At 35.1% G+C, this 13,878-nt stretch overlaps 3 protein-coding genes across 4 annotated transcripts; 2 read left to right on the top strand and 1 right to left on the bottom strand.

The window, feature by feature from the left end:
- The first annotated feature begins 1,028 nt into the window (after positions 1 to 1,028).
- LOC125196299 (transcription factor GTE4-like) lies at positions 1,029 to 4,349 on the top strand. 2 transcript variants are annotated; one of them, XM_048094754.1, is made up of 5 exons: positions 1,029 to 2,904; positions 2,995 to 3,040; positions 3,137 to 3,253; positions 3,391 to 3,461; positions 3,984 to 4,349. In XM_048094754.1, exons 1-4 carry the CDS (start codon positions 1,453 to 1,455, stop codon positions 3,450 to 3,452), a joined length of 1,677 nt encoding a protein of 558 aa, XP_047950711.1. In that variant the 5' UTR covers positions 1,029 to 1,452; the 3' UTR covers positions 3,453 to 3,461; positions 3,984 to 4,349. The 2 variants fall into 2 exon arrangements, with proteins under 2 accessions (XP_047950711.1, XP_047950710.1); XM_048094753.1 differs by having other exon boundaries at positions 1,030 to 2,904; positions 3,137 to 3,256.
- A 1,313-nt stretch (positions 4,350 to 5,662) lies between these two features.
- On the top strand, positions 5,663 to 6,189 carry LOC125197189 (signaling peptide TAXIMIN 1). The gene is made up of 2 exons (XM_048095900.1): positions 5,663 to 5,844; positions 5,955 to 6,189. The coding sequence occupies exons 1-2, from the start codon at positions 5,738 to 5,740 to the stop codon at positions 6,076 to 6,078; spliced, it is 231 nt and encodes a 76-aa protein (XP_047951857.1). The 5' UTR covers positions 5,663 to 5,737; the 3' UTR covers positions 6,079 to 6,189.
- Positions 6,190 to 10,364: 4,175 nt separating this feature from the next.
- LOC125195589 (protein trichome birefringence-like 40) lies at positions 10,365 to 11,765 on the bottom strand (the record flags this gene model as incomplete). The annotated part of the gene is made up of 3 exons (XM_048093723.1): positions 10,365 to 10,972; positions 11,319 to 11,477; positions 11,569 to 11,765. Coding segments are annotated over 3 exons (645 nt in total), but the record flags the coding sequence as incomplete, so codon positions are not given.
- Positions 11,766 to 13,878: the final 2,113 nt, after the last annotated feature.

Raw genomic sequence — 13,878 nt, 5'->3', positions numbered from 1 at the left:
GGCATAGTGGCTGCGTCGCCACACATGTATGTGCGTGGGTGGGTGGCGAGCGGCCATCGACTTTCCCTCCCCCGCGCCCCATCTTGTCCCACAACCTAGTCCAACACGGCCACGCCCGTCTCATTCTTAGGGCATCTACAGTGGTGGCCCTCTTGGGCATGCCCAAGCCACCATGCCCATGGAAACTTGGCCACTACAATGGTGACCAATTAAAATAATTTTCTTAATATTTTTTAGTATATTTTAATTTTAATTTTGAATAAAAATTATTTGTCTATTAAAAACACAAAGTAAATTAATTAAAATAAAAAATTATAACAAAATTTTCGTTGTATTATTATAAACGGGAAAATTATACAACAAAAATTATCCATATTTTGAAAGTAGCTTGAGATGAATTGGAAAGAGTGGAATTTGGATTGGGGTAAAAAAATGAAGGAAAAATGGAGAATTTATAAAAGAATTAGAAAAAAAAAATCGGAGCCCAAGGGTCGCGACTCTCGGCCCCCTGCAGCCGCGCCTCGTGCCCAAGGGCCTCGGCCAGGCCGAGAGCTCGCCTCTCTCTCGTCCACCCCCCTGCCGACTCCCTCTCCCGCCTTAGTAGTGGGGGGCCGCACCCAGGCCGACTCCGGACCAAGGGCCGCAGCCCTCCAACTGTGGATGCTCTTAACGAGACAGGCTAGCGAGCCCGCGTTTCTAATGCCATGAAAATGAGATCTAAAATTAAATAGAAATTCAAATAAAACGAGAGAATAAAAAGTTAAATTCCATATTCTTCAAGGCAAGTCAACTCCGCCAAATCTGGGGATTCTCCACGCGCCACCACCGAGCGTGGAACTTTAAAACCAGGCAGAACAATCTCACACCATCATTTACATCCCAACCGTCCATCTTCATCATCAGCTAATAAAACGTAATCGCAGCCGTTGAAACTCCTAGTTTTCATCACGCTCCATCTATGCGCGTGGTCTTCATCATCTCGGTCGCCTCCTATCTTTGTCCAAGATAAGCCATAATCATTGTTGAGTAAAGACAGATCGCAAAGAGGGGGAAAAAAAAATCTTCGAAAAGGTATGTTTCAAAGCCCTAATCCAAGCTCTCTGCCGATTGCGTTTGCTGTAGAAACCGAACATCCCGTGTTTTGATTGAACTCGGCGAGCTTAGTTTGTAATTTATGTGGATTGATTAGGGTTTGACTTCTCGTTGAATTTTCGAGAAATTGAGCTGGTGTATGTTCTGTGTTTCACGTGGATTGATTAGGGATTGACTCTCGCGTTGTCGAGAAATTGAGCTGGTTTGGATTGATTAGGGATCGACTTCGCGTTGGAATTTCGAGAAATTGAGCTGGTTTGGATTGATTAGGGCTTGACTTCGCGTTGAAATTTCGTGAAATTGAGCTGGTGTGTGTGTTCTGTGTGTTTCTCTGCGATAATTTGGTTGAGGTGTGGTGCAATGTTGGGGGATGGGAATGAGGGATCGGATGAGGATAAATTGGGGGATCGTGAGGTTTACAGTAGAACGGCGTCGTTTAAAGTGCTTGAAAACAGTCACAGCAGTAGTAATTTGTTGATGGAGCAGCAGCAGCAGCTGAAGTCTCAAGCTATGGTCACAGATGGCTTGAATTCTATGAGAAGAATGCATGATTCTGGTGTTGATGTGGGGCGTGATGGCTTTGTTGGGATAAATTTGTCTAGGAAGTCGAAGCGTGATGCTCTGGAGCTGAGGAGGAAGCTGGAGAGCGAGAGGGATAAGGTGCGGAGCTTGATGAGGAGGATTGAGTCGCTAAAGAATGGGGTTCAGGGATTTGGTGGTAGGGATGGGGATAGCGTAGCTGCGGGATTGGGGACGCCTCGGATGTTGAAGCCGTTGAATCCATTGAGTGTGGTTGTGAATGAGAATGGCAAGCCGGGGAATGATACTGTTGAGAAGGAGAAAAGGACTCCAAAGGCAAGTAAATTATATGGAAATACCGAGTTTTTGCTTGCGAAGGACAGGATTCCGCCCGGTGAAAGTAACAAGAAATTGAAGGCGAACGGGAAGAAGGGAGGAGGAAGTGGGGCGGGGAAGGGGAATTTTCCGAATCATGTTTTGAAGAGCTGTAACGCGCTCTTAGAAAGATTGATGAAGCACAAGCATGCTTGGGTGTTTAACAAGCCAGTTGATGCAGTTGCTCTTGGTTTGCATGACTATTTCGAGATTATTAGAAACCCTATGGACCTCGGTACTGTGAAAGGCAGGTTAACGCAGAATTGGTACAAGTCCCCTATGGAGTTTGCTGAGGATGTCGTGCTTACGTTTCAGAATGCTATGACATACAATCCGAAAGGGCAAGATGTTTATGTGATGGCTGAGCAGCTGTGCAAATTATTCGAGGATAAATGGGCTCCCATAGAGGCGGGTTATAAACGTGAGATGAATCTAGCTGCGGAATATGATGTGGGGCCACCAACGCCTACATCTCGGAAGGCTCCTCAGCAGCCAAGGGCACGGCCTGATATGGAAAAGCCTTTAGATAGATCAGCAATGGCCTACTCGGGTGATCCAAAAAGAAAGAAACCGAGTAGTGCACTGTCTGGCAAGGTTCATGCGCCAAAGAAGCCAAAGGCGAAGGATCCGAATAAAAGGGAGATGACATATGATGAAAAACAGAAACTTAGCATAAACTTACAGGAGTTGCCTTCTGAGAAGCTAGAAAATGTTGTTCATATCATTAAGAAGAGGAATCCGTCTGTTTCCCAGCAAGACGATGAGATTGAGGTTGACATCGACAGTGTTGATACTGAAACTCTTTGGGAGCTTGATAGATTCATCGCAAATTATAAGAAGAATTTGAGCAAGAACAAAAGAAAGGCTGAAATTGTCAGTAATTTAGTAGCTGGTCAGGAGCAGATTCCCAATGATATGGTAATTAATTTACTTACTATCTCAATTCGTATTAGTTTATAGCATTAGAGTTTTTATTGATGCATTTCATTTTTATGTTTTTTCCGGCAGGTTGCTACCTCTGTCGTAACGGAAATGCCAATAGCAAGTAGAACAGGTAAAGTTTTTATAGGGTAAACTAGAAGTTTCAAATGATGCCAAAAAAAAAAAAAAGATTTACGTGATCATTTTGTCTACTCTTTTTCTTGAGCAGATGAAGAGAAAATTGCCTCACCTCCTGCTGAAGTAGAAGTGCCGGACGTAGAGCACAGTGATAAGAACCAAGGAGCCAGCCAAAACAGCTCTAGCTCTGATTCGGGATCTTCTTCCAGTGGTAGTAATTGATAATTATTTCCTGTTGTTTCTAAAACAGCTCTTTTGGCGTGTTGTAACGCATTAAATGCATATTTATTGGATACTTTCCTTGAAAGTCATGCATGTCCTCTTACTAATCTTATATTTTCGTAGATTCTGAAGGAGAAACTTCCTCAGCAGATGGCTCTGATGGCGAACACTCACCTGAGAATTGAGTTATCGAGGTACTAAATTATTCTAGGATAAAGCAGGTTACAATTAACATTACAGCATTTGAACATATATTGGATTAAGATGAGCTGGCTGGATAGATGCTATTAGATTATGATGTGGAGCATGGTGATGGAGAACGTAATATGATCTTGAATCGAAAGATAAGGGCAGCAGAGATGAGAATAACACTATTTTGGATAAAATTGGTAATTGGATTGCTTTGTTTTTAGGTTCTCTGTGTATAATAAAAACTATCCTTGTAGAACTAGTTACAAACGCGACGTGAAGGAACATTCCTGGATATATAGATGCATATTGTGGTGCCCACTCTTTAGGACTAATTTAAGGCCCGATCTTTTGTAAGTTGTGCGTAGTTGAGAAATATCAGTAAATGCATTTCAAATGCGTCTCCTTGATCGACATTCATGATGCTCAGTAACCGTTTCTTGCTATACTTGAACTGGCTTTTTCTCGACTTTGATTTGCTTACTGATCTCATACTCTGATGATTATTTCACGACGTCGATTTGCAGATATTGGCAGATCTCACCCTGACGATAAGGCTAGAAGTGTACACTTGAATGATTGGAATTCTTGGTCATTTGCTCAATCTGTAAATACCTGTAGTGGTAACTGTAGATTTTTGCTAAGCAGATGTGTGTGGTAATCACGTTCGTCGCGTAGAGATACGTTGCTCACAGGTAGTCGTTTGTATGATATGTTTAGGCCCGATAGCACAACTCTTGATCTGTAATTACATGAAAGCTCCGTCTTCCCCCAGACGTTGTCCGTGTTCGGGTTTTGTTGATGTCTATAATCGGCTCCACCGGTGCCCGGTTAGACTCTCTCATTTGAATCGTTGTCCTGTGTTTGTGTACATAAAGATTGCAAATTACAAATTTATTTGAAATAACGAGCATCAAATATTATCAAAACATTTAATCCGAATAATTTGTTTATAACAATTTTTGATTCGATTTAGCTTATGCAATAGCTGTCACTCTTTATGCCAAGATACTCTTTTATTCACTTTATTCTTAGAAGCATGTACCATGACAACTAATAAGAAGAACCATGCATTATTGTAGCATTTATTTAATGAATAGTTAGGTCATATAATATTGAAAAGAATCAAATTTCTAGATAGTTATAACCGTTGATATATGATTAGTAGTATATGGTATAGATGCATTTCCAAATATCTACTCACATGCAATGAGCTTCATACCAGCATAATCCAGACCTCATTTGTTAATATTTATTTTTGTTTTTCTATTCCTCCTTTTGATAAGAAACCTAATCTAGTTAATAAGCTCAATGTGCGTATTATATTACTAACTTTTACAATTGTTAACTCTGTTAATTCATCAACGTAGTGTATTAAAAATGTCAACACATAGTATCACCACAATAAATTATAATGTCAATAAAATTATGTGTTGATTGCATAGATGAGTTAGCATAGTTAACAACTTAAGAAAGTTAGCAATTGATCACACCTTATAAGCCTAATTCATACATAAAGTCTGTTCATTTTAAAAATTTTGTGTTTTGGTATTGTTAAAGGTTAATAGTGTTGATAAGCCCAATTTATACAGTCTGTTTATTTTAAAAAAAATTGTGTTTTGGTATCTTAAAGTTTAATACTAGTATCAATAACCTATTGTCGATATAAAACAATGAATTGTAGCTTAAGACGTTTCTCTTTTATCCAATAAAGCAGGGTTCGAGTAGGAATAAATTTCGGGAGTAAATGAGGAACTATTATTGATCTAGATGTAAAGGAAAAGAAATCTATTACTCCCTCCGTCCTAAACTCCTAATAAATATGAAACATTTGGCTTTCGGCACATAATTTTATGCAAGTGTTGTTTTGTGAGTTAATGAAGAGAAAGTAAAGTAAGAGAGAGAGTGATGTTTCCATTTTAGGAAACGTTTCATTTTTAGTGGGATAACTCAAAAAGGAAAACGATGCATTTCTAATGGAACTGAGTGAGTATTAATTTTAAAAAATGAAAAGAAAAATAGAAAGAAGATGACATACTAAACTTTTATCAAATTTTGATTTTGCATATCCACTTTAATTAAAATTAATGTAATTAGATTTTGCAAACAAGATTTTAGTACTTGAGTATATAATTTAATTTGAAGCATGAGAATAAAGTTCTCCACAACTACTTGGTTTATTCATTTTATCATCACCTTCACTTACAATATCACACACTCATCCTTTCTCCAAAAAAAAAAAAAAAAAATCGCAAAATCGAGGCGGCGAAAGCAGTCTCCGATGTGCTGCGACGGCGATTGCAGGCCTCTAGGGTTCCTCCTCGGCCTGCCTTTCGCGTTTCTCTCTCTAATTCTCTCTCTCGTCGGCTTAATCATCTGGATCGTCGGGTCAGCAACTAATTCAATCGAGCGATCCGCCTCTGATTTCCTTTTTTTTTTTTTTCAATTTTTCGCGGTGATTGTGAGAAATCGATGCAATTGTGCGTTTGTGTGTGTAGATTGGTGCTGAGCTGCGTGTGCCCGTGCTGTTTCTGCGTGACGCTGCTGGTGGATATGGCGCTCAGCCTGATTAAAGCTCCGATTCACGTCATGGAGTGGTTCACTTCTCAGATCCCTTGCTAATTTTTCATTTTTTTAAATTTTTTTTTGATTTTGCTATGTGTTTTTTATGATTTTTGTGATATTTTTGGTGAGTTTATGGAATTTGTGTGGAAATGCCTAATTTTGCAGAAACATTAACTCTGTGATTATTGATGAGATGTTATCTAACAAAAATGCGTATTAAATGATACTACCTCCGTTCACTAAAATTTGTCCCACTCTGATACGGCACGGGTTTTAAGAAATGTAATGTAAAGTGAGTTAAAAAGGTTAGTGGAATGTGGGTCCTACTTTTATATACTCCCCCCGTCCCCCATAATTTGTCACTATTTGATCCGGCACGAGTTTTAAGAAATGTAATAGAAAGTGAGTTGAAAAAGTTAGTGGTACGTGAGTCCTACTTTTATATATTACTAGTTTTATAATAAAATGTGAGTGAGAATGAGTTAGTGAAATATGGAGTTCACTATCAAAAATGGAAAAAGTGAAAGTTGACAAATTTTTAAGGACGGACAAAAAAGGAAATAGGTGATAAATTTTCAGGGACGGAGAGAGTATTAGTTTTATAATAAAATGTGAGTAGAAATGAAATGGGACAAATTTTAGAGGATGGACGGAAATGGAAAATTGGACAAAATTTGGTGGACGGGGGTAGTAAAAAGTTTTGTTTATGTTTTACTACTCGTTTGTTCGGGAAAAATATTTAATTTGTCAACTACGAGGGAATGGAGGGAGTATGAGGTAATTTTTTTTGGTAATTTTTTTTGTTTCAGTAGTCCTTGATGTATACTGTCACTACATAAAATATTCCCCAAGGTTGAGATAAAACACTGAAGACACAAGTAATTGTCTATTACACATAAAATTTAAAACAAACTCTAAGAATTCAAAGAAATATAATAGACCATCAAGATTTTGAATCTCACAAGTCGGGAAATATATTGTCTTTTAAGGACTTAACATGGTGAATTCCCAGTGTCCTCTTGAGTGAGAGAAAGTTTGGGGAAAAAAAGAGATGTTGGTAGAATAGGAGGGAGAAAATCCTTTAAGAGGGCCTTTTGTCACAAGAGATTTAGTGTCTTTGGAGTAGATATATAGTTCTTCAGTCGTTGCAAGCAACAAGTCACTGTTTGCCAATACTTTCAGTGGGTAAGCCAATTCATAACGTTGGAAATTGTCGATGGCATATTCTTTACGCCAGGAATTCATATCTCCATAGGTATTCATCCTCCAAATAACAATACTAGTAGAATAATCCGAAGTACTAGTTAAACATAAACATAGTCGATCCTCCAATATACGTAGCTCAGCTTGAGAGCATTGTGATATATCGGGAAGAGAAAAAGAAAAATTGGTAAACACCACAGTTTCAAGATCAATGCAACACAACAAGAGATTTCTCTTATCATCAGATGCCAACCAATGAAGATTTCCATTTAAAAATGGAGCAACCTGTTGTTGATTTACAAAACGGTGACGGTATAGTGGTGGTACTGTTATGCATCTCCACAACTTTTCTCTTCCTTCTAGAGTGCATACATAAAAAGACCAAGGGTATTCTATATATTCACCAAAAAAAATCTTATACTGCCGACTTATTTTACTCACTCCAACTCCAAAAATGACCTTAGTCCATCTAAGTATAGGCAGAGAAGGAAACACCGCATATTCACGAGTCATTGGATTACATACGAAAAGTTTTTTATCGCATGCGTACCACAACAAACCATTAGCTGAATCAATTACATCATAATAATAAGGTATATATTCAATAATTGAATATGTACATTTTTTGTTATGGCAAGGCAACAAGACTCGGAGAAGTGGCCTGAAGGCCTCGTCGCAGATTCTGTACTCATGGTTTGGAAGAGAGAATGCCAGGCATTGTTTCGGAGTGTAAGATGTCTCTATAAGATAGTGCCATGATTTACAAACAAACTTGCACCGCATGATGCTCCAAATCGTGAGTCTGCATAGGATCTCTCTTATAATCTTTTGTGGTAGAGTTGCAAACAAATCATCCTTCATTATTAAAAAAATATATCATAAAGTTTAAAGAGGCTTAAGATAATCTAAATAGAAATAGAATATGAGTTTTGAAAAAATAACAAGTAAATGAAGCAAACCTTGGGCTCTGATAAAGGCTTGAAGCACCCATTTCCCATTTCGACCGTCTTGCTTCTTTCTCTCCTTGGTTTAATACATATATATAGTGAGAGAGATTTAGATTTCTAAATGGATTTGGGTAATAATCATCTATATATTATGCAATCAGTTTTTACCAGATTGCCTTCTATCTCTTGAGATTTTGTGAGACATCATATCGAATTATGGCCTAATATTTGTTTGATAATATCTTTGAATGAGTGCATGGCTATTTTGTCAACTATGTTACAAATATTTTTCAAATATAAGTTTTTATTAATGCTACCTGTCCAATTTAATATAGGCTTAATTGTAGATGGCACGGATTTAATGCACAAATAGTAAAATATAAGAGAGAATTATAAAAATAGTAATAAAATTTTCAAGACAAATTTTGGTAAACTAAGAGCATCTCCAATCATTTATACTAACAGAAACTAGGAAATTGATGTAATAGTTGTCTGTTACAAAAAAAATAAAAATAATCTAAGAATCCGAAGTTATAATTGAACACCAAAGCAGAAACTAAATTATAATATTTGTTGAGAATATCGAAATTTTTGTATATTGCGATTTTCAACGAAGAATAATTCATTGTGATTTTAGTATATAACTTGAATCGATTTTCATGTTACCAAAATTATTGTTATTCTAGTAGTATATCATATCTAACAAAAATACCAATAAATTAGAAACGTTTTGTATTGTTTACTAGTAGTACTCATAGTTTATTCGGGATAAATATTTAATTTTTGTCATATTATTTTAAGGAAAATATTGCAATATTGGAATAATTGTGGAAAATTATTTGCTTCGTTCCATCATAGATGAGACATTTCTTCGTTCTTCCGTTATAATTCAGACAACTTTTAGATATAAAAATTGAGAAAATCATAAATTAATTGAAAAGATTATAAAATTTTAAAAAATAAAATAAAAGAAAATAAATAAGTTATTTTGTGTTAAAAAAGTTATATAGAATAATATAAAAAAGAATATGGCTTGATTGAATGCAAGAATATAATTTTAGTTTAAATATGTCCTGCAAAAATAATTCCGACCAAATTGCCCTTGGAGTATTTCCTTCGATCTATCTGGGGAATTTGGGCCAAGAATTTTATGGAGAGAGATTTTTAAAGTCAAAATTGATACGTTTAATGCTCATTGCAGTTAACTTAGTTTTGTACAAAATGCTGAAACTATGGAATGAAATTGATTATTTATCATTATTTAAAGTTTTATACTACCTCCGTCCATCAAAATTTGTCCCATTTTTTCATTTCCGTTCATCTCCCAAAATTTGTCCAATTTCTCTATTACTATTTTTGGTAGTGGAGCACATATTCCACTAACTCATTCCTACTCACATTTTATTATAAAACTAATATATAAAAATAGGACCCACAATATACTAACTTTTTCAACCCACTTTTTATTATATTTGTTAAAATTTGTGCCTGGTCAAAATGAGATAAATTTTTAGTGGACGTAGGTGGTATTTACTTTGAAAAAAAACATCATGTCTAGCTGTTTGTGGGTTGCTTTTAATGTTTGGAGGAGAAGAAAAGTGGTCAACTTTTACAAAAAGTTGCTTTTATTATACTCTGCTCCGAATATAGGATCATCTTTACCTTTGAATATTAGTGATGGGACTTAAATAAATTACTAAAGTTAAAGTATACTCTTGCTAAGTTAAATATACTCTTTGTCTCATAAAAATAGATAATTTTTGAAACCACTTCAATTTTAATGCGCAACTCATAATTCAAAAAGCGAAATAGAAATAAAAAATAATTGAAGCATTACTAATAAAGAATAAATTCCACTTCATTAGAGATTAAAAAAAAAAGCTACTCCCTCCGTCCTGGAATATGAGTCATATATAGTTATAGCACGAGTTTTAAGAAATGTAAAGAAAAAATAGTGAAATATCAGTCTCACTTATATATATTAGTTTCATAATAAAATGTGAGTGGATTAAGTTGATGGAATGTGAGAATTACTTACCATTTATGAAAAAAAAGTGAAATTAAACTCTTATTGTGGGGGCAAAGGGAAATATTTAAATAAAAATGAACTATTTTTTTGGGACGGAAAAAAATGAAATATAATATCTATTTTTATAGGACAAAATATCACTAGTAAATAAAAAGAGCATAAGATTGAACAAACTACTTGTAATCTTCTTCATTTCACCAATATAAGGCACTATTTAGATGTTCAATTGCCAAAACAATGAGCTAGTTTACATTTGAACCACCAACACCACCATTCTTATTAATAACACTTTCACAACAAATATGAAACTAGAAAGAAAGAAAATGAATTTCCTCTCCTCTCTATCAACAAACCCTCCCTCCTCCCTACACACACGAGACCGTCTATTTTCTATCCCGTCCCGCCCTATAAACACATAAATACGAACCAATGGAATGAATGAGACTCGGCTAGACCACGATCGGGAAATGGAGAATCCAGTCCTCAGCCAACGAGGGCCGTGTAGAGCAGCTGGTTCCACGTGTCGGGGAGGCCCGGGAGGCACCAGTGGCTGCAGTCCAAGCCGCTGTGGGTGCTGTAGAAGGTGGGGTGTGCGTCTTTTCGGTATTGGGAGAGCAATGTGATGTCAAGCAAATACACCGGTTTCTTGATTCTGCTCAGCACTTTGTTCACTACAAGTGCTGCTTGAGGTGTGCTTGCTGGATACCTCAACCCGAAATATGGCTGTGTTTCGCTTTTACATGACCTTGTTGGCTCGTTCCATTCCCTTCCCCTGCGAAAGTTTCGGTCAAAAATTAAATTTCCAGTCATTCGCAAATACAATAGACAAATGTGATAGACAATCCGATTTATATATCGCTGGAAATGTTCGTTAGCCAAGGCTTTTCGCTTTTATGGTTCGCCTTAAATGGCGAGACTCTAGGTCCCCACTATTGCCTATAAATAGATTTTGAGAGTGTAAAACACACTAACTCACGCAATAACGCAATTCATACTTAGCTTATTAGGTCATCTCATTGGCTCGACTTACATGCTTTGGTCGTTTTTCAGTTGTTTTTCGGTTACGTTGGATTCGAGTTCAAAGATAAATTAGTCAAAATAAACGTAAAAGCACTTACTCGTAATGCATGGGCGAGACTCCTTGAAAGAAGACTTTAGTTTTGGAAGGGTCGATATTTCGATTGATCCATCTCGACCAAGTAGTCAGCCCTTTGTAATATGCTACAAGCCGGTTCGTGTCTTTGTACAATTTCCCTCCTTCTTCTATGTAATCAAATCTACATACATTCACAAATTTAATTCAATTAAATGAAACCCCATTTTTTCAATAGCTAGCAAGAAAATACTATGTAAGTAGAGAAAACGTACGGCTGAGAACCTCCGGTGTGGGTCCACCAATGCCACGAGTTGAAGATCAGGACGTCCATTCCTAGCCACGCATTCCCGCTCCGGATTGAATCCAGCTTCAAAACCCGGCCCGCTTTTTGGTTCTCCATGTCAACTAGGTATAGAGTGTGGTACAATAACAATTTCACCCCATAATCCTGAATATTTCCCCATCCAATATTAATTCAAGAACCAATTTTTGTCTATTTCTAAAACAATAATAGATAAAACATGGCAATTTGATCATTCAAGATATCATAATGCATAACAAAAATTCCACAAAATCAACATATATACACAATATAGCATTATCTAAAATCATCATAGCTTGAAAGCAACGAACGAACACTAGAAAACATAAGCAAAAGGGCGACGAATACGATACAAATCATGACATAAACCGTCAATTTTGAGATAGAGTTATAACACAAAATAGAAGACAAACTAACTTGCAATCTTATGAATAGATGAAAATGACATTTTGAAAGGACATTGTTCTTACTATTTATGTGCTTAAAGTTGGTTTATAAAGTGAAAGGGAAAATAATCAGAGCAAGTAACACCAAACTCTTTTCAAGGACAAATTGGTGGACCAAAATTATGTAAATAAAACTAACCTTTATCGTACAAGTATTATCTCTTTGCACATGGGTGAAATTTTTTTAAGTAAAAAGAAAAGAAACTAAAAAAAGAGGCAACAAATAGACCACAAATTGATTCCTTAATAAATCGCAATTAGAACTCTGATTAACTCTAATTATTACCTAATAAACATTGATTAACTTATAGTTTCCACGTTTTTTGTCTTACTATATCCGTCTACGAAAAATAATCATATTTTTTCAGTCTATCCACCAAAACTGATTCTATCATTTATGATATTTTTTCTACGTAAATCTATTTTCTATTAATAATATTTCAATTATTTTTTTTCTTGTATCACTCTCTTATTTCATTTTTTTTTTCTTATCTTGGTGGGGCCCACGTGGTCACGTTGTCAATGTCCCATGTGTATGGAACTCAATAAGTTGACATTGATCTATGTAGTTCCAAATTATGTCGGCAAAATTTCCATAAATTAGAATGAAAAGATACAATGTTATATCTCAAATAATATCCATAATATAAAATTATATTATTAAATTTATAATTATTATTTATGACTAATGACATTGTGACCCCATAACTCTATTCAATTGTTAAAATAACAATATCATATGCTCCTATGTTTAAATTTTTGCACGATTCTCCTACATTTAGTGTGTCATTAATGAACTAAAGCATACATGGACATTAATTTCGATGCAAAATAATTGAAGCAAAAGTGGGAAAATTTTGAATAATAAATGTACTTACTCAGCTGCAATAAATACACTCTCTAAATACTAACCCCACTATTTTATTGTAGACAGAGGTCGTTAACGTGTACGCAAAATTAACAGTAAAAAATTGTTTTTAATTCAATCGTATTTAAATTGTCACCAAATATTGGTGCGAACATTATGAAGGAGATAAGACTTTTGGTTTACAATATGTTATATGGATAATATTCGTGAAGTGTTAGATTATTTAAATTAAACAATAATTAATTCTTGATTATGCCAAAAAAGGTATTCTTATTTATTGAATTTGAATTTTATTGAGTACTAACTTCTATAGAAGAAGAAAAAGGACATGGATAATTAAGTGGAATTTGGTGAAATCAATTATTGGCTGTCTTTATTTTCAAAAATAATCATGAATTCATCACATAAAGTCCTCATTTGAATTTGAGTCCTTATTCAAATTACGTCATCAAATTGAATACATATATAGGCGCCAATTATGCAGAAATTTCATGATGACACATTTTGATTTTTTTCATGATTTTGGCATAAAGTGCCAAACATATATAAATGTACACAATCATCTTTTTATTTGCTTTTATGAAAAAAAAACTTTTATTTTTATATACTACTACTAAATAACAAATAAAAATATGATACTATAAAGTATAATAATGTATTACAAGAAAACAACTAAAATTTAATTATTGAAAATTTACCTTAATTTTTTAGATAAACAATTGAAATAAAATAATTTCCTAAAGGCATCACGATCACGACTTTTAAAAAGTGTGTTTTGTGGGGCTATAATTTCAGCACGATTATCGCCTTTAATGATTCAATAATTGTTCATCACCTACAAAAAGTGTAACCCTTTCCGCCTCCAAAATTAATAAAATCAATTTACGACTTCAATTATTTTTATTAATATTGTTAACAAATATTGTGACTATTAATACTATAATTT

Source organism: Salvia hispanica, chromosome 6, assembly GCF_023119035.1.
Source record: "Salvia hispanica cultivar TCC Black 2014 chromosome 6, UniMelb_Shisp_WGS_1.0, whole genome shotgun sequence".
Lineage (NCBI taxonomy): Eukaryota > Viridiplantae > Streptophyta > Magnoliopsida > Lamiales > Lamiaceae > Salvia > Salvia hispanica.
This window is presented reverse-complemented; position numbering and strand designations above follow the sequence as displayed.

Bases quoted from the DNA above. Each gene is read 5' to 3' on its own strand.
- LOC125196299 (XM_048094753.1), top strand. From the start codon at position 1,453: ATGTTGGGGGATGGGAATGAGGGATCGGATGAGGATAAATTGGGGGAT. The intron at 3,041-3,136 runs GTAAAGTTTTTA...TTTCTTGAGCAG, and splicing joins GCCAATAGCAAGTAGAACAG to ATGAAGAGAAAATTGCCTCA. The intron at 3,257-3,390 runs GTAGTAATTGAT...ATATTTTCGTAG, and splicing joins TTCGGGATCTTCTTCCAGTG to ATTCTGAAGGAGAAACTTCC.
- LOC125197189 (XM_048095900.1), top strand. From the start codon at position 5,738: ATGTGCTGCGACGGCGATTGCAGGCCTCTAGGGTTCCTCCTCGGCCTG. The intron at 5,845-5,954 runs GTCAGCAACTAA...TTGTGTGTGTAG, and splicing joins TTAATCATCTGGATCGTCGG to ATTGGTGCTGAGCTGCGTGT.